The 20,719-nt window shown below is 41.8% G+C and overlaps 2 protein-coding genes across 2 annotated transcripts in view; one reads left to right on the forward strand and one right to left on the reverse strand.

The window, feature by feature from the left end:
* GABRB3 (gamma-aminobutyric acid type A receptor subunit beta3) overlaps window positions 1-20,719 on the reverse strand; it is a gene marked incomplete at both ends in the record, with an annotated part of 192,720 nt that overhangs the window by 168,010 nt on the left and 3,991 nt on the right. The window lies entirely within an intron of this gene.
* Window positions 1-20,719, forward strand: part of GABRA5 (gamma-aminobutyric acid type A receptor subunit alpha5) — a gene marked incomplete at both ends in the record, with an annotated part of 54,085 nt that overhangs the window by 22,179 nt on the left and 11,187 nt on the right. Inside the window, one exon of the mRNA XM_084290842.1 lies at window positions 3,983-4,065. Coding sequence (XP_084146968.1) covers window positions 3,983-4,065 — 83 coding nt within the window. The remainder of the gene's footprint in view (window positions 1-3,982; window positions 4,066-20,719) is intronic.

The following is a 20,719-nucleotide window of genomic DNA, read 5'->3' on the forward strand; positions in this document are numbered from 1 at the left end:
CTAATCCCATAGAGCTTTTATTAAGACAGAATGATAGTGGAGGAGGGAAGCTTTTAAATGCTTATGTTTGAAAGGACTGCAGTTTGAACAGTGCTGATACTGTGACAGAAAAACCCTGGTTTTGAGATTGCCTCTAGCTCAGGTAACTGCACAGTAAGGTCACTCTGCAGTGACCATGTCAAAAGGATTATACAAAGGCTGTTTTATATTTGCATGTCAAGATTTCCTTTCTCTTCCTGCAATAGCTGCAAACTGGGAGTAGCTGTGTTGTAATCAGCTGTGTAAGATGGGATATGCAAAATGTACGTAACCTGTGACACAATGCTAAAAGAAGTGTGCAAATATCACCCCAGCTGATATTTGAAGGAGCAGACCCGGACACCAGTTTCTTTGTGACTCTTGGAGCTATTATCTGAATTTGTACTTTGTACTCTGCACCTAAGAGCAAATCTTTATGCAGCGACCCACGCTTCCAGCCCTGAGACCATGACAGATGGCTGCTGTGCAGCTTCTTTTTTCCTGCATGCAGTTGAAAATCTAGTCTCTTTGAACCAGAAGTCAATTTTGGCCACAGTCAAACAGTGGGGCTGTTTTTCAGGTCCTCACACTTCAATGAAAAATGACTATCATTGGGCGTAGAGTGCTGTGCAAAAATTTACGGTGGTGACATTTATGCAATATATCAGAATGCACAGTCAAGGTTTCTGTTGTGTTCCCCTTTACAAGACCCTGCACCAGCATCAAGCAGTGCACACTGTGTAAGAGGTAACCAGGGGAGTGTTCACCACGCATTTTAAAAGTACATAAGAGATTCAGCTGTGTGCTCCTAGGATTAGCATATAACAGGCATAGCCAGCTCTTTTGCACAAGATGGACAGATTAGGAGTGGTCCTAGGTTGGAGTCATGGGAAAGGGAAAGAAACATGCAGATATCAGAGAGAACCAGTGAAAGGAATTTCTTTCAAAGAATCCATGCAACAAAAGGAAAGGCTGTAACCAAGTGCATTTGCAGCTGCTAAACTCGTTTCTCCTTACACCTGGGCTAGACCCAGGAGATAGTACCAGGTGTCATCCTAACGAATGTACTGCCTTTGGTGGGTTGGGGACTTCAGAGAGGGCAGAAGAGTAGCCCTGGTATGTGAGATATATTGCAGCTTCTGAGACAAGTTCTGGCAGTACAGTTCCTTAAAGCTGTAGTTGATACCCTTTCATTTAATATAGGCAGATATATACATATATATGTATACATATAATTTTTTTTTGGGGGGGTGGGGGCAGAGGTAATTGAATTCCACTAGGTCACATTCTCTTTGCACCTCACCTTCACTTCTCCACAATTACAGTTCAGGAATGTCAACAGCCTTCCTCATTACACATAAGACTATTTTTTTTTTTTCCCAGAGATTCAGGCAGCAAGTTGTAATTCCTAAGACATTCAGATGAAACAGAAGGTCTTATTCATGATTCTGAATTGAATCTTCCTTCACTTAGCCTCATGATTCCACAGATGCTCTGTTGGTAAGATGGATATAGGGATCCTTTCCTTTGATGTTTGAAGATGGGAAGTACTGTAAGTGTTATGAAGCTGCAGCCTTGAGGTGTTCAAGGTCAGGCTGTATGGGGCTTTGAGCAACCTGGTCTAGTGGGAGGTGTCCCTGCCCCTGGTAGGGGGGGGTTGGAACTGGGCAATCTTTAAAGTCCCTTCCAACCCAAACCATTCTGTGGTTCTATGAAACAACTTACTATAACCATTGGTAGACGAAGAGAGAGGAGGTGTACTGCAGTAAAACATGTCAGCTTTATCTTAGAGCAAGGTTTCTGAACTTATCAAGGAAATTAAATTTGCAATACTTAATACAGAAGATATATCAATGCATAGGAAGGGTTGCAGGCTGCCTTTCAGGTACCAGTTAGATTAATTTTTATGAAAAGCATGCAGGTTCTGGACAGGATGCTGCTAGCACCAGATTGTTAAATTCATCCATGTTGCACTCTCAGTGACTGGCTTTGCTCGCTCTGGTGCCCAAGGGCAGTCTCCTCTGCAGACAACTCCATATTTTAGTGATTTTGAAATTTCTTTTATAAAAATAAATTCCAAGAGCAGGTTTGCCTAAGGGCAGGTATCTCAGGCCTCAGTTACTTCTTTTCTATATTGTAGGCTTCCTGTCTGTCCTTACAAAATGATACATTATCTCTGTTCTGAGCTGGACATTTTTTGCTTTATATGGTTTATTATCTTTATATCTTCTATTACTGTTTGCAGTTTGCCTTTTTCCTTCCCTGTTTCCCAGATCATCCTCATAATATGATCCCTAGCCAACGATACTATTACATTTCTGTGTGCTTATTTTTGTCATTTCCAGCTGCTGGTAAAGCTCCAGAATTTCTGTGTGTTGGCAGTGAGTGGAGCTGTTTCCCCCAATTTATTGTCCATGTAGCCTGAGTGCCCCAGTAAGGCATCATTGTGTTGTATTGAATTGGACTGTCTAAGCGCTGTGCCATCTGTACACAGACAGATTGTCACACTTTATGGTCCTTTTGGATAGGAGTTCTCATAGCAAGAGTACTCGCTTTGGTGTGGTAGCACTGAGGGCATATAGCTAGGCAGTCTGGCTACATGGCTCTACTGTGATATGAAAGGGTACTTCTATGTGCTGGTAGTAGGATGTTGTGGATTTCTTTGCAGAGATTTGTTCCATGGGGAAGCAGCTTGGTAAGGAACCAGGGCTCCCCTCCAACAGAGCCCTGCATTACCCCAGCACAAGGCAGTCCTTGGTGCTTTGTCTCTGCTCTGTCACCTCTGAGATGGGATAGCTGCATTATGTGAGAAAGGCATATGGGTATTCATAATGTAAAATGAGATTTGTGTCTTCACCATCCCAAGCAAACCATTTGTACCAAGCAAATATCAAAATGGCCTAATTAAAAATAGATTTTCATTGTGCTATATGCTGCATACACCTAGTGAACTCAGCTTTGGCTCTGTTGATATATTTGGTATAGGTATAACTGATATATTGCAGTGCTCAGAAATGTACCTCAGACTTTTATTTGCATTCAGCTCGATCTGCGTATCAAGCAGAACATCCATGGGATGTGTCTGCTTTTTCTAAGGGTTTTTCCTCTTCTTCCCATATGTCTACTGTAGCTCAAGAGTTCCCACATAGTGGCAGGGCTGTCCCAGTCGTGTTTTCCTGACAGTACTTCACAGGATGTTGAACCGAAGTGGATTGCCCCCATACCACATGACTTGCACAGAAACTAACTCCAGTACTATATGCTTAGCTTGGTGGGAGTATCCAGAATATCCATTTCACTATGGTAATACACAGCAGTAAGCACATAGCCAGGCAGAACTTTTTTTCACTTAGAAAACAAACAAACAAACAGAAAAAGTATTTGGAGATTGGAGATGATGTTACAGTCTGTCATACAAATGCAGTTATGCTTATTTTATGTACAGCAGTTTTCATTTGTTCAAAAGTGCTTTGCAGAAGGCAGGCAATATTTCCCCTTTTGTATGAGGAGAATTTGGGGTAAAGGAAGGTGAACTAAATTACTAGGCCCTTTTCAATGGCTCTGATAGGAAAAGTCAGTGCTTCTTTGTGTCTGTACCAGTGCTTTACTCAGCAGTCAGACTCCTGGTTTGGTGGTAGTACCTACACAAAGCAGATAAGAATGAGGTCTGTGGCAGAAGCTCCAGCACAGGAGCTCCTGCACGTACAAATAAGAAAGGGTGATCTTACTGAAACGGCCTGCATAAATAAAAACCAGTCCGTGTGGCTGAGCAGCACCAGATAAGGCCCACAAGCACCATTCTCTGCCTGGTTTATCTCCTGTTCAGGTTAGCAGGGGGCTGCTGTGCTTTCAGCAGGAACCAGGAGCCATCAGGAAAAGCTTGCTTGTGTCAGCACTCACACGTAAAGGGCCTAGAGGGAAGGAGCCGATAAAAAATGACAGGTTTTCTTTTCCTTCCTCACAGATTGACCATCTCTGCTGAGTGTCCCATGCAGCTTGAAGATTTCCCCATGGATGCACATGCTTGCCCATTAAAATTTGGAAGCTGTAAGTTCTTTTCTCAAATAAGATACAGAAAAATCCCTTGCTACCTGGCTTTTCATGTTTGGCGGTGTCTTGTATGAGTCTTTTGCCCTTCCTTCACCCTCCCCTTTTAAGACTGCTCCTTGGCACCCCCAGTCTGCCACCCCCACTGCTTCTCACTGCTCGCTTGCCATGAGTGTGCTTCATCTGTCACTGCTGCTGTTCAGCTCATGCTGGTGTGCTTCCTGGTAAACTGCGAGCTGATGTACCCATACCACATTCAGTGGCTGGCGTGAGATGTAGTAGTAGATGCAGACAACTAAGTGATGGCTGTAGTTTTTGTGTAGATTGATTGTGCCGTTACGGTGTTTACATGAATCAGACCGCAGTGCAATATGTACGTTGCATGTATTAAAAGAGAACAAGAACATTAAAAGAAGAAATATCTCTCCATTTGGCTTTAATAAATCCAGACCTGTATCTTGTTACATGATTTTGTATATACCTCTATATATGCACACATTATTCTAAACTGTATGCTGAATGATGATTTTCCCTCAATTCCAAGCCTCTAATCTACCATACTGGTGCCTTGCCAGAAGCTTACTTTAAAAATAACCTCAGGGGATCAGATGGTTATATTTAAATACAAAGCTCTTAATTAAAGTACAGATGAGGCTACTACAGTAGGCATTTTTTATTTCAGTAATCAAATCAGAGGTTCCAGGTGCAATCAGTGTCTCTAAAGACTTTTGAAAATTACCAGACAAGGCATTTTGCTTGTCCCTGAAGCTACCTAGCTTCAGCATTTTTCAATGTTTTTTTCAGTCATATCAATTTAGAGTCACTAATCCTACCAAGATTAAGCTTTGCCTTTATCTTCTATATCTGCACTGGTTTAATACTGGCTATGCATTGTCTTCTTGTGATCATAATAAGAAGTAAAAACACTGTTTACAGTAATGATTACCAAATTACCAAACTTAAGATGAACTGATTTCCCTTCCATCTTGCAATCCAGTTTTGTCTGAACAGCCACCAATATTTTGCAAGGTCACTGCAAGTTCAAGTGTGTCTGTTTACCTCGGCAACTTTAACTTATCTCAAGATCCAGAGACCTCATACTCCTTTACATCCAACTTGAAAAAAATTATAGGCAAACCACGCATTTCGTTCCCAACTTAAACATGGAAAAGCAATGCACAGGAAAGTGTGATTATTTGTATGTAGGGTTAAACAAAGTCTACTGGAAAAAAAAATGAGAGGAAAAAGAAATTAAAATAAGATGTCCTTCCTAGTATTACATGTTCTTTACTGTACTGGTAATTTTATCCCACAGGAAAAACACTGAAAAGTCTTATTTTAGGCACGTGAAAGCTGAATACGGTTTCAATTCATGCTATGTGCTACACTCAGTAGACAATTGCAGAGTAAATTTTATAAGCTACTTCAGGTTATCTTTAACTTCTTCCACAGTTTCTGGCATGGAGCCGTTTGGCCCGTGCTAGTCCATACTGGTGGTCTCAGCAGTAAGCAAATACATAGCGACAAGCTATCATCAATCTTTCAGCTTTGGGAATATCTGTATTATTGATCTGACAGCTCATTAGTACTTTATTGTAATGTAATGTGCAGATATTTGCACAAGTAGCAGCCAACAAGTCAGAGTTTATTGAATTAGCCCAGCTGTATTTTAGGAGAGCACAGTATTTATTCCCTATTTCCAGCAATGCAGGTTTGCATTAAGCCATCTTCAAGCTTTCAGCAAGACAAACACAGAGGAGTTTGTTATACACAAGCACATGCACTTTCTGCTTAAGCTTTCCTCCCCGTCTTTCCCCAAAGGGTTTCTTTTTAATGGTGTACTTTCCAAGAAGGATTTTGAAAAGCCTCAAGGACTAGCATCAAAGCAAATGTTAAACATATTATCAGTAGAGCCGAGAGGGTGGAGAAAAGACGAATGCTAACGGGTCAGTGGGTGGGGAGCACGGGACAGCAGAACAAAGCAGCCAGCGCAGGGCAGATGCACAAGAGAAAGGATTCCAGGAAGCATCGGTGTGTCATCACAGACGGCAGCAGGTTATTAGTTTTCTGGCTGTGCTTGCTATAATTCAGCAGGCAAAAGGGAAAAAACTCTGACATTTCTTTCAATATTAAAGAGAACGAGTGTTAATCTTGCTCACAGATATAAAGGTAAATGTTGATTTCTTATGTCCCGTTTGACTGGGTTTTGCTGTATTAGAATATAGGAATTTTTATAGGCTGAGGCAGCATTGTATTTTGCAGAAATAATTCAAAGCAAGGTCACATACAGAAAAAGGTATAAAATTACATGCACACACCCCCAGCCTAGATACCTGCCAGGCAGTTCAAACACCAACTGCAGAAGCAATACCTCTAAATGCCCTATGGCATGTCATGAAATGCTATGCTGGCTAGAGGACAGAAGCTCAAGGATAGCTGCTAATGAACTAACAGAGCAGATTTTAGATGTACAGTTCCCCAGTGCTTGCAGGTGGCCAGCCCACGCCTGCAGCATGGCGAGGGGGTCTACTCCAGGCACTGTGTACACAGAGGTACTTCCTCTCTGGGCTTGTGTCCCTGCTAGCACTAAGGCTACCTGTAGAAATCATCCCACAGGAATGTTATTTAGAGCTACCAGGAAGGTGAGGATGGTACATGGGCACAGCCTCTCAGAGCTAAGCTCTGCAAAGAAGCTTCACTCTGAGTCAGGGGTGCTGGGTTTGGATGGCCAGAGCAGTCTGTGTGCCACATCACAGCAACGTGGCATTTTTCTTCCTAGTTTCTTTCATGGGCAAGTTCAAAACAAAAGTCATAGAATCACAAAAAGGTTTGGGTTGGAAGGGACCTTAAAGCCCACACAGTTCCAACCCCCCCATCACAGGGGCAGGGACACCTCCCACCAGACCAGGCTGCCCAAAGCCCCATCCAGCCTGGCTTTGAACACCTCCAGGGATGGGGCATCCACAGCTTCTCTGGGCAACCTGTGCCAGGGCCTCACCACCCTCTGAGTGAAGAATTTCCTCTTAAGATCTAATCTAAATCTCTCTTTTAGTTTAAAGCCATTGCTCCTTGTCCTATCACTGCATTCCCCAACAAAGTCCCTCCCCAAACTCCCGTTGTATTTCTAGTACTGACCTGTACTCTAGTAAATTTGTAGGCCAAATAGGATCTGCTGGCACTTCCTGGTGCCAGCCATGTTTTCACAAGCTGGGTCTTAGCTTGAAGAAATTCCTTCTTGCCCTCAAGCTATTTTTGGTGTGGGAGGGAGGAATTAGATAAGACAGCAAGGATGTTAAAGCTAGGAAGCTTTAACGTTTCACCTCTTCCACTGATAGGCCTTAAGAGTACATTAAAAGTATCGTTCAGTGCGGTCTCCAAACGCCCATGTGTCACCGGGAAGGTAAGCATCATTATCGCTAGGGCAGCTGAGGCAGAGAAGTTAATTGACTTTCCGTAAGGTCACACAGCAAATCAATGTCAGAAAAAGGATTAGACTCAACTTCTTTGGTTGGAGAGACAGATGTCTAATCCACTCGACCACAAAGGCCTCTGCCCAGGCAACTGACTTAACTCCTAAATCTCATTTTACTCATGCGTTAATTATATCAGTTTTACCTAGCTTGCAGGGTTGCCCTGAAGATGAATTAGTTAATTGCTATTAGTGAACATTACCTGGTGCTTTGACAATGTCAAATATTGTAATGTGGACTCTATTTATGGCAACTGCTTTTTGAAGGTGTGGTGTCTGAGTACATACGTTTATCTTGTGTTGTGGAACAAATATATGCATGAATCTGTTGCCCACTAGTCACTCAACTGAAAAAAAAAAAAAAAAAATCCTACTATTTTTAGAGTAAGTGGAGATTCTAATGAATATTCTGAAAATAATGAGATCCCCTAGCTCACAAGCAGTGCTGTGGAAAAACAGGCCTGGCTTTTTTTCCTGATGAATTTCATTTGGCCATGTGGATGGAGAAGATTGATTGTTGTAGATCGAATAGAGAGATTGCAGACTGTGAGAAAACAGTGCTAAGTAAAATCTGTAGTATCTGAAGAAAGAATTTAACATAGTTTGTGTACATCTTCCTTTGTAACAGCTCATACTGAGTCATGGTGTCTTCTGTGGTCTTTGATAACAAAAAGTGCACAGGATATTTGTATAGCAGAAGGCATGATCAAATTATTTTGCTCAAAGGTGGCTGGTGAAGTCAGAGTAATGAGTGGGCAAGAGGTTCACCAGCATCCCAGGCATCTTATTGCAGCAGTGAGACAGCTCTAGTAAAGCTCTCACTGTTTACAAACTATCCATGCACCTACAGCTGCTGAGCCATTTCTCAAAAAAAGTTTTTTAAGAAAATCCCCCTGGTGGTGAAGTTTCTTCATCATTCTCAGAAATAACTGAGATGGATCTGAGGTGAAGACACCTATAGGGAGTTTCTCAATTTTGTGCTTCCCCCCATTAACACTTGTGAAGCTGTAGAACTGCAGGTGTGGAGGGACAACTTCAAAACAGAATCTGCAAAACAGACTTAAATTCCTTTTTAGTAAAGTGTGATAAAAAAGTCTCAAAATGTGTGGATAAAAGGCTTGTATACAAATAATTAAATAATTAAAACAAACAAACCAAGAACACAGAGATGTTGATTTTAGGAGACTGAAAGAAAAGGGAAATGACTCTTCAGTAGGTTTTCACAGGTTGTTCCCAGGGAGTGTTGGAGCCACAGGCCCAAATGAAGAAGCAGAATTGTTCTATTATTTGCCCTTATTAGCTGGCCAGAAAAGGTTCCTGAGCCTTTTCCTGAAAGCTGAAATAGGCAATAAGGTGTGTTGAAAGCGTTGGTGCCTGCTTTTGGAAATGGCACATGCAGAGAAGCAGGGAGGTTCTCTATGAAATGCTAAGAGTGGCCAAGTTTAAGACTAGGTTGAGATTTAGTGATCTAAAGGAAAAGTTACTTAATATAGACATTTAAAGTTTGGCCTCTATGTGGTTTACATAAGCTTTACATGAAGTCAAGGGAGGTATGCTGCTTGCTCAGGTAAAGTCTTGTACATTTTCTTAACGTTTACATTTTCTTAAATTTACATTACACTTCTTACTTAGATACCTACATTGCAGTAGAAACCTGAATGACTAAAATAAGGTAAAGCTAGTTGATTACTAAAATTTCTGACATTTGATACATTTCTCAGCTCCCTCCTCCTATCACATATTCCCACTGGTTACCAACAACCACTTTAGCTGTAATATGTCTCTGCTAATTTTAAGTTGTTTAAAGACTGGGTCTGTAGACATGCTGGAAGAGATGCTTGTGGTGGTGTCAGGCAATAGCAATCTAAACAATGGCTTGGACCTGCGTTTTAATTTTACTTAAATTTAGGTAGTAAAGCATAGTCATCTAGCCTGAACTAATTTTTCATATATGCCTTAAAATTAGTGGAGAAGGTGGAGACCACTTAACAGTAATTGCTGTTATTTGTCTTTAGATTCCTTGGAATTGTGGACACATGACTAGTCATGGGACTGTGTTGACTGAAACACACTCATAAATTCATAGGGATTCACAAGAGCCACTAGGCTCTACAAGATTTGCCCAAATCTGCTGTGTCTCCTCTCAGTTCTGGGATGTGGAAATGCTCAGCTCCAGAATGAACGGAGTGGTTTGTCTCATACTGAAAGTCTTACATTGATAGTGAAACATTGGAACATGGACAGGATGGGTCTGTGACAATTTTAGATAGACAACTGTATCAGTTTGTTGTTTGGACTCCCTTTATGGCCACTGAAAGGAAGTAAGTACTTTTGTAGTACAGCTCATTAGAACTATTTTTGACTACTGCCTAAGGATGAGATGAATCATATTTTAGAAGTCCCTATTTCTCTGCAATACTAACTCAGAAGTAGATAAGTACATTTTGCCTTGATCAGAGAAACTTAGAAATCTATTTTTCTCTATGTAGCCAGCTCAGGATTAGATACCTCTGTTATACATTGTTCAGAAGAAACAGTTGCTGCTGTAGATCAGTTACGTGTTGCATACATGTATGTTGGCAGCGAGCTGTTGTATTTCCTCTAGGTACTATATTAGTTATTTATGTTGGAAGTCACATTTTTTCAAGGAGTCTTAATGAAGAAGTCAGCAATGCTCTTTTGTATAGAGACAACTTTACTATTTCTGCAAGCATCTTATAGGAGCTTTGCTGTTTCTCCTACACTGAGTGGAGTAGATTATACCAATAATTACTTCTGTGATCTCACAGGTGGTACAGCTTGCCTGTACTCATTTCAAATACACATCTGTAAGAACATAGGTACCTCTTCAGTCCAGCATTTTAAACAGACAGTGCAGTCAGCATCTTCACAAATTTCTTGTGTTCAGTCCCATACAAAATGTGGAGCAATGCAGCCTGGAGCTCCCAAAGGGCAGGAGATTGAAGGAACGTGGTGCTTAAAAGGAAATACTATAATACTTGAGTATTTCAGAAATCTAAGAAGCCTTTCTCAAGAGAAATCTGCTTAGAATTGAAAAAGTGGTCTCCTGAGCCTGGACTGTGTGCATCATGTTTCCACAGGTGTTATTATGGGACTCTGTCCTTGAGCAGAACTTACCAATAAATATGGCCCTAGCTTCTCACTTGTTTGTTAGGTTTCCCAACTAAGTGGTACCTGTTAGCGTGAAAGAAGTGAAAAGGTCCCTTTCTAAAAGCCCCCCAAAATTGTCACATCAATCAGTTTTCCTTCACCTGCATCAATGATACATTCAGGACTTTCCAGAAAAAGTTGGAGAACCTGCTAGTTTCCTCCTAGGAGTTTGTAGTCACTGTCATTAATTAATTTTTCAAAGACTTTATCACGTATACTCAGGTCTGCACCAAGAGAATTTTAAAAATACATTAAAAATGCAACATTTGCTACCATCCCATCCTCTGGGTGCGATTATTTTCCTGTGAAACACTGCCTGGGTTTGGATCAGTCAGTTCCTACTTTTTGTGATCATCTGTTCAGATGCCAGTCACTTTTTCCCCTTAGGTTCATAATAGAGAAGAAAATAAAAGTCAGAATAAATGCCTGAAAAAAGTCTTCCCTGTCCAGCTTGTAGTCAGCACAAAAGCTGGGCTGCAATGGCTATGGGCTCGGCTCCCTCCCAGCCTGGAGGGCCAACATGCAGGCAGGATCATGGTTATCGAAACTGGGTTTTGTATTTGTTAGGAGTGCTTCCCTGGGGCTCAGCCGGCATCTTCTGTAGCTGCTTGAGCAGCCGTGGCTGAAAGCTTGCAAGCCTCCTGCCTGGTGGGCAGCCTCTTCATCGGGAGGTGGCCCACACACAGCAGGTTTTTCAGGAGGAAAAGCTTGACTGGCATGAGCTCAAGAAAACAAAAGTTCAAGCAGGGGGAGGAACTAGTGTGGAGATACTCAACAGCATTTTTTCCCCTCGCCTAAAAGAGGTCTCTATGCTGTAGTGGCGGAACAGTGTGGAGATCCAGGTGCTTTGCTGATGATACAAGCATCAGCATGTATTTCCCACTCTGGAGATTACATCCTACATTTAAAGGCTGCACAACTGCCTGATTGCAGGAAAGCTGTGATTCAATTTGAGTTGTCAGCAGTGGAAAATAACATGCAGACACTCTCTGCTTCATGGGCTTAAGGCATCTATAGCTTGCAAATGATCCTTGGGTGCAAACCTGTGAAGACGTTACTTGGCCCATAATGCCCCCAAAAGCACAGTGAGGGCTTAAAGTCGCCAGCTGTGGATCACAGGTTTATGCCACCAGTAAATGGGATATTATTTGTAAATGGGACAAATGGGTAAAAACTGCTCCACTGCTTCACACGCCAGGTTTTTAATGGCTGTTGTTTTCTAAGGTGGCTGTTTCTGTGACTTGTAAGCATTTCATAAACGCTTCTGAAATCATTCTCATGATACTGGTGTGAGGCAGGTAGGTCTCCTCTGCCTGCATTTTGCAGGTGAGGATGAAGGAGGCAGAGAGCAATTACAGTCTCTTCTGAGCAAAGATAGAGTGGTTCATTACCTGCTTTTATTGCCTCTGTCGTTATGGGTCCCTAGGTTCAATTAGAGCCTCCCAGTGCTACTGCAGTACATTAATGACTTGCCTACAGCTTTGGGAGAAAGAAAAAAAAAGCTGCAAGACACTGCCGAAACTTTGATTTCAGTTTCCAGTCTGGCAGCTCCTTCCTGACACCTCGGTCTCTTGTCAGCCATCAGTCCTTCCTCCAAATTGCCAGGTCCCGTGTTAGCCTCATCCCCTGTACCAAAAGCCAGGTTAGCCCAAGCTGTGATTTACTGCATGCTGCAGTTTGAGCTCAGCAAGTTTCTTTAAAATAAGTAGTCTTTTCAGGTTGTCTTTGGTGAAGAAATAGAAGGGAAGATGGAAAGCCTGAAGGGCTGTCTTTTTTTTTTTTCCCCATTCCCATACCACGTCCACTGAAAGTCTGCTCACGTCCAGCCTGTGCTACCAGCTAGCCGCTTTGCCGAAAGCATCCCAGTAGTAAATCTGTCAGCAAAGATGAAATCCTTCTCTCCTAAATTTATATTTCTGCAGAGTAAATATATACAGCTGAGCTAACCACTCTCACCCCTCTTATAGTCAGGGGAGAGAAGCAGATATTTTTACACTCAGGTTAATCTCCTCCTAAAGCAGATGACTAAAATAGGTCAGCTGATGGCTGTCAATAAGGAAATGTTTTACTTGTGTACAGGGAAGATGAATAGTTAAGTGCCTTTGGGCCCGGGTCTCTGTGGCCAGAGGGGACAGGTTCCCAAAGAGGGGACGTTTTAGTGCTGTGACGGACACATGCATGCAAAATGGGGCTTTCTCTGACGAGCACCAGCTCCCTTCAGAAAGGCTCCCAGTGGAAAGGGCTTTTATCCACCACAGAGTTCAGCAACTGATGGCCTCGGGCTGTTCTGTGCCCATTAACAAAACACTCCTTTTTTGTTTTCATTATGAAGGGAAATGAAAAAGCCTCAGTGATATGCAAGTGGAAGGTGCAGGGAGGGAGAAAGGAGAGCAAGCGTGTGGTTGCCTTCACATAGCAAACTGGAGCAGTCCCCTTCTCTTAAATACCAGGCTATGCTGTGACCCCACAAAGTAGCCTAGTCCCGGCCTGAAAAAGCTGGAGTCTCTTCCAGAAGGTCACCCTCCAGCTCAGTGTCGGGAGCAGAAATAGAAGCTGTGCTGCTGGGTCTCCGCACCAGCACCCGTTCTCAGGACTGCAGGTGCACCTCATTCTGCACTGCTGCCCTGAAGGGCCCTGGAGCAGACGATGCTCTTCAGAGTTTCAAGTAGCCTTGCGTGCCTGACATTTTCAATCATACTGCAGCATGTGATGGTATACAAAATAGTGATATGCCTGCCAGAGGGCTGGCTTCCAGGGTTCAGGAAAACCCAGATAAGTTTGAGCTGAGGCTAGCAGCTGAGGATGGGAACAAGAGGATCTGTTTTCTGACCTTGGGGTTTGGGGAGTTATCCCACTGCTGAGCCTTAAGTGACTGCAACTTGGGCATAAAGAATAAGTTCTGGTGGTTGTAGTCTCTGAGCAGTGTTAAAGTGCTTGAACAATAATATTTCAGCCTACTGCCTCTACCTGTCTATTGATTATACATTCGCACAGTGTTATTAGTGTAGCAGTACTTCTGAGAGTTGTAAATGTCTTCATTAAGAGACCAGTTTCGGAAACAAAGACATATATTTAGTTCTGCAAGTAGTCCCAATCACTCTTGCCTGGTTTCAGGTCCTACTGATGCATAAATCATGATGTTCAGAATGGTTGCTCAGTAGATGTATTGCCTGGGAGTGCCTGGCGCCACTGAAGTGGGTGGGGATGAACTTCCATTAATTATGATAAGGTCATGGTTTCACTCCATAAAGTAAGTTTTGGCCAAAACTACTGTGTTTTTGAAAGCACCCTTTAAATCCTTCTAACATTCACTCAGCATTTCTCAAAGGGAAAGGAAATTTCTCAAAGGAACCCCCAGCGATACTCCTGGAGAGCTGATCTCATTAGCTTTGCTGATATTAAGCAGCAGCTTGCAAAATGAGTGGACCACTGCAATCAAGATTGCTTACAGAGTAAGATACTGTGCAGTGTGAGTAATGTTGTCAGTCACACTTTGGAGGATACTTTTATTTGCTTTGCAAAAAGTAAATTAAATCTCTAGCGTCTTCCTCATGACCATGCTGTTTTATCTAATGAAGCAGTTAATATAGCTGCCTAATATAGTGATTGAAAATTCAAAGTTCATTAAATGTTCCTATGGCACTCAAACTGGCCAACCAATTTGGAACTGCCATATGCCAGGCCTACAAAGACCAGTGTATGGTCAGGGAGGTTCCAGGATATTTCAGATTTTTAAATGTCATCCCAGCACATCCTTCTGCTCGGTTGCTGTATTACTCTTGCAACAGATATTTTTACCAGCCGTAACAGAAAAAAAAAAAAGAAAACATCGAGGCCAGAATACCAGATTTTGAGCCCTTCCATATGAAAGTTAGTTGTGCAGCCATCATTGCATATGTTAGAGAATCCATTCTTGGATTAGTTCTAGATCAAGACAACTGAGACTAAATCCCAAAATAAAGGAGGATGTTGTGTTATAAATATTGACTGCAGTGAAAGGAAGAAATGGGAAGGGGGATTGAAAAGAATGGGCAAAAAAGGGAAGACATCACCTTCTCCCTGAAGTCAGCTCTCAGATGAGAGCAGGTACTTTGGGAAGATGACCTTATGCCTCAGAGCGTGTGGACATGAAATAACCCAGCAGCAGCCCCTGTTTAGTCACCCCTTTCAGTCTGCCCATGGCGTGGGTGGCACAGGTTATTTGTCTAAATGTGCCCATCTGTTGCCCTTTTGATGTGGTCCAGGGTATCCCACAGGAAAAACTTTCCCTGTTTGCTGTTCTCTTTCTCTGAGCAGAGCCTGGGGATCCCAGCTGTGGTTGGTATGCCATGCGTGAGGTACCTACATTGTCAGATTTCACAGCAAGGAGTCAGTTTGCAGTTGCAGTCCCTGTGCCTGGGGAATATATGCACTGCTCTGATGGCTCCTCATTGCCGTGTGGGCATACAGGATGGAGCAGCGAATCACCAACAGTCCTGGTGGTGACACTGCCTGCATGAGGGCAAATATGCACACCTCTCTGAGGGGCAGTGCCCCGGCTGCCAAATTAGGCCTCCACAGTGATCCTTGAGAGAAACTCTGCATTACTCTGCACAGCTTCTACCTCAGGGCTATTCTTAGTTGGTGTAATAGCATCCTGGGAGGGTACTGTGGCTGGGTGAATTATCAGTGCAACCGTTCATTAGTATTTGTGTTGCGTTCATCATTGGTATGACTGTGATTTAGTGTACCAGCTTGCAAATAGCTAATTTATTGTATTAAAGCAGTCAGAAGCCTTGCCTATGCTAACCATGAATCACACCTCCAGAATTACGAAGCTTCTTTCAGGCAAAATCACAAGGCTTTTTTCTTCCTTTGCTTTATGTTTTTAAGCTCTAAGTAGGGTCACATTTAGAGTTTTCCCCCATGAACTGGAATTTCTAAAATTAAGTAGGACCTTCCACCTATCACTTGCTTTGAAAAGCTGAAGGAACATCATAAAACTCTGTGTCTCAAAACAAATTTCGCAGGCATCTTCAGTTCTGTATTTCACACCACCTTGTGGGTGCAGTCGGTGTTTCCGTTTAATTTCCAAGCCGTAGACACTTCTATCACATTCCTATTCCCACCTTTTCCTAAGGTGACTTATAAATTACATTCTGAAACAGAGTCATTTCGATCTAACTTAGGGCTTTATTTTTTTAGTAATGATCAGTACAGTATATTAGTGTTGCTTAGTAATGAAGTCTCTTGAGACCTGTCTAGCACATTTTTTAAAGCATCCTATTCCATTCCCTGTGGAATGTGAAAAAAAAAAAAAAAAAAAAAAAAAAGATTGAATAAAACTTTGTATTGGGAAAACATCTAAAATACTGCTGATATTATCAAGATATATTTTTATTGTAAATTCTGGAAGGACAGAAACAATGATCATTTTAGTAAGGCTGAAATTCCTGCTGACTATTTCACAGTCAATGGTGTCCTATTATCTTTTCTAATCAGTTTCATAGAAGAGTTGCTTTAATCCATGACGATGATTTCCTCCTTGTCGGTTCTCTTTTGTCCTATCTAGATAATATTATGCCATTCCAAGTATATTTCCTTCTGAGTTTTTAATTTCTACTTACATTTGGGGCTCTATGTCCCATTCTGAGCTCCCCAGTACAAGAAAGGTATAGCCTTTGTGGAACATATCAGGTGCAGGACCACAAATAAAATTTAAAGGCTGGAGCATCTTTCATATGGTGAGAGGCTGAGAAAGCTGGGACTGTTTAGCCTTGAGAAGAGAAAGTTCAAGGGGATTTATTCCATCTGTATAAATATGTCATGGGAGGGAATAAAAAGGGGAGAGACAGGCTCTTCTCAGTGGTGCCCAGTGAAGGGACAAGAGATGATGGGCACAAATTTAAAAGCATGAAATTATATCAGAACACAAGAAAACATTTTCACTTTGAGGGTGGTCAAACAGTGGAATAGGTTGCCTAGAGAGGTTGCGGAGTATCCATCCTCGGAGACAGTCAACAGCCGTGTGGACGTGTTTCTGGACAACTGGCTCTAGGTGTCCCTGCTTGAGCAGGGGTTTGGATTGGATGATTTCAGTATATTCCTTCCAGACCCAACCACTCTGTGATTCTAAGTGATTCTCATTTACGTTATGCTTCTTGTCCATGGCATGTATTCAAAGTCATTCATGCTGTTTATCAAGATGCTGTAAGCTCATGCCAGTTTAAATGGTCGGTTTTAATTCCGATGATTTCAGGTCCCTTAAGTAATTTCTGTGACCCTCAAACTCCCACAAGAACAGCAGAATCCAGCATCACACTATGGAAAAGTCTTGATTTATGCTCTTAGTCATTGAATAGGTGAATACATTTCTCTTAGAATTTAAATCACTGTTTTACTTTAATAACTTACTTTTATAAAAAGCTATTTCCCCCTAGACCTAGTCCATGCATATTTAGAACCGTTTGTTATTTTTATACTTAAATTTACATTTTTACTCAATCACTTCTTCTTCCTATAGAGTGATCTCATTTGTACACTGATTCATTCTCATCAACTCAATTTAATGGGAAATTCCAATTACAGAACTCGAATCTAGCCTCAGCTGTATAGACGCAAACATTGACAGTGCTGTGTAATAAGGTAAAAAGTATTCAAGCACCAACGAGGAGAAACCCAGCCTGAATTTTGGAATTCAAGCTGCTACCTTATGGCTTCTTAGCAGCACTGTTTTACTGCCTGCAGAAATCTGCAAGATTGTAAATCTGGATCTCTATTGAGTTATCTAACGGTCTCTTTTAAGTGAGTCAAATACATAGACAGAGAGATGGACGTAGATATTTGTTTTAATATTGCTATTATAACTAGAGTTTCTAAAAACAATTTATGCACAGCTTTCACAATCAACGGACTTCAACAGGGGTTAGCAGTGCTTCCAAAATCAGGCAGTCTGACAATCCTGAGGCATGTAATAAATATGATAGTAAAAGCTAAGAATGTAGCTGCACAGTTGTAATGAGTAAAATAGAAAACAAGCTGAGTCAAATTTCTACAGTTATCTCTTTAGGTATCTCTAAGTAGTGTATTTCTAAAAGAAAAAAATCCAGTCACGGACTGTGGCTAGGCAGTTTATTTAATTGTAGCATGCAATTGTAGATTTTTTTGTGGGTGATTATAGCTTAAAAAATTCAGTCCTAGAAATCTATCTGGGTCCCACAGACCTAAAGTTTGGACTCAGTCATACATATTTGGTTTGTTTGACTTAAGGAGCTAAGATTTTTTTTTTAATTATTGTTATTTTTTTTATTTTTTTCCTGGAGTTTATTTAAATGTAGAAGAGAAAGAAAGGGGAGAAGGGTAAATGTGTGTCAGTAGCCACAGGTGGAGCTAGCTCCTATGGTGGGGGCAGTGGCAGAAGAAGGCTTCCTGCTGATGGACTGCTCACTGGGAGAGTGCTGCATGACTCACACTGTTTCATTCACTGGAGAGGGCAGCTGAAGATCTAATTTCTGTCCTTTTAAAATCCTTACTGTAAGGCTTTCCAAAACTGAAGTAGAAACACCTTGAAAGAGGCCAACAAGTCAATGCAGACAGTTGTCCCAGTGTGTCTTTTCCTGCTCAGGTACAACTGTCCAAGGGAAAACAGGGCACCCCGCAAGGGGTGAATGAATGGCAAGGTTCCTCTAGGTCTTACCAACTGGCTGTTTTGCTCTGTTAGACCCTGTCTTAATGTATTTCCTCCCATTTACTGTGGTTGCTTGCATGCCCTTTGTTCACTGGTGTAAGAAGGGCCATTTCGTGCTCACCTTGCCAGATATATGAGAGTAGGAAGATAGTGGTGAGGCTGGAAAAACAACAAAGGAGTTCTTTATGGGTTTTATATTCACTGCGGTGTATGTTGGATGTTGGAATGTAGAAAAATGGATCCACTCATTAATAAACAGATAAGAGAAGAAATGACTTTATTTCATCATTTTGGTAGGTGATAAGTCTGCAGTCATTTATCAAATGCCCACTAGAAATATATCTGTTGTCATTTTCTTTCTTCTAATAACATCATACCTCTCTGTATTTTCAGCCGTTCATCTCAACTGCTACCTTTTTTTCTTGCTTTTTGAAAGAGTGAGTGTAGAAGAGAAAGAATAATTGAATGAGGCTTCCCCCTTTCTTTGGCAAGCTAGCAAAATGATGGTAAAGAACACCAAATTAATTATTTAGATTCAGAATAGCAGAAGCCTACTTGCTTAAATTAGAATGAAAGCCAAGCAGTCTCAGTTGTATTTTCAGTGGCTTTGAATTTGGGTTTTCTTTTACAGCAACACCAGCAGTGTTCTTCTAGCTTGCTAACCTAAAGCATTTACTACATTTTCCTGTTAATCTCTGGGAGATTCCTTGCTCAGTGTGCACACCGTATGGAGGAGGTGAGGGCCTCATTCCCTGATCAGCAGTAACCCTTTCCCATAACTCTAGAAAGCAGGAGCTGAAGTTCTTCAGTCCTTCAGTGAGCAAGGCAGACTAGAAACCCTCTGGGAGCTTTACTGAAATAGAGGGAGGTTTTTACACAGTTTGGTATGACAGTGAATAATACCATCTCTCCATTAGCAGCTGCTCTATCCCGATAGCAAAATAACATTATTCTAGACTACTCCCACACTTTCAGCTTTCAATATGACTGTGCCTAATTATACTGCATGGGTTATTGGGAGTGGAGCTGGAGCTTTTGGTAGTCAAGCTCAGGATAACTGGAGTCTGAGGCTTCTGGGAAGGTGTAGCAGAAGGTTTGAGGCAGGAAGACACCCATGTAGTACAATTACGCAGGCACCAACAGGTTTATCTAGATGACCAGAAAATAAACATGGTCGATGGTTCTGCTGCCACACCAAGGCTTGTGGGGTAGCCCATTCCTGTCAGAGCTGTACATTCCTCTCAAGGGTGCTTAGGGACTGAGGGGGTGGCTGCATCTTTTTACATTCACATTCCTGTTTTGACATTTTCTCAAATCTTCTCTTTCTTACAAGGAATTTTAGATTCTCATAGCCTGCCCGGAGTGAGGCATTAAGCAAAAAAATCCTTTATTACAGCCTTTTAAAACACAGGCCTTGTTTTCTTACAGTTGCATGGAAGATAGAGGTCATATCCATGATCCTGTGCAACAGGTTATCCGTAGACTGGGGTATATTTATCCTATTCCTAATGTGACAGACTTCTTTGGAGGCAGGGAAGTCACTGCTGAATGCATCCATTTGGAGTGGGCTCCATAAGGATATGTGCAACCCTTATCTTGTCAAGCCCTATTAATAGCCACCCTTCTGCTCCTGCACAAGAAGCTCTTGCAGTCCCATTGTGGTTACTTTGAAGTCAGAGCAGAAGCAAGCAAAGGAGACTGTACTGCAGAGAGAAGAAAATTCCTGTAAAATTCCTCATTGCCTGTGAGATCTGGTGTGTCTGGGTGCAGTTTGGCACCTCCCAGCCTCTGTTTGAATTACAGATATTATTTTTTTTACTTGAGAATGTGCTGGGATGCTCCAGGATAAGAGCCCCCAAGCTTGCACAAGTGCATGTGTTTAACTACCCAATAAAGGCTGCAATTCAAAGCAGAGACACTGGCTTAGTTTAGGACCATCAAGGGTAGGTAGAGCTAAGAAATAATACATCTGAATACCTTTCAAACCTTATTGGCCTGTGTCCCATTGTGGTCTCAATTTCAGTGGAATTTGGTTACAGTGCTTTCAACAGAAAAGTGTCCTACACAAATCCAGCATTCACTGGGGCTATCAACATATGAACAACATATACCAGATATACCATAACAACCCATTTTAGAAAGAGGGTTTTCTGCAGCATCTTTTTAAACCAATCCATCTCCTCCTACTTCTTTTCTCCAGATCTAGCTTTGGAACTACTTAAAAATGCTATAAACTTGTAATCATCTCTGAGATGAGGAGAGCGTCTCTTCTCTTAAGGGAAAGGTGAAATTCCACCATTTTTTGTGATGCAAATATTTTGCAGTAGGGAAGAAATTCCTTCGTAGTT

This window comes from Netta rufina (genome assembly GCF_964035555.1).
Source record: "Netta rufina genome assembly, chromosome: 1".
Taxonomy (NCBI): domain Eukaryota; kingdom Metazoa; phylum Chordata; class Aves; order Anseriformes; family Anatidae; genus Netta; species Netta rufina.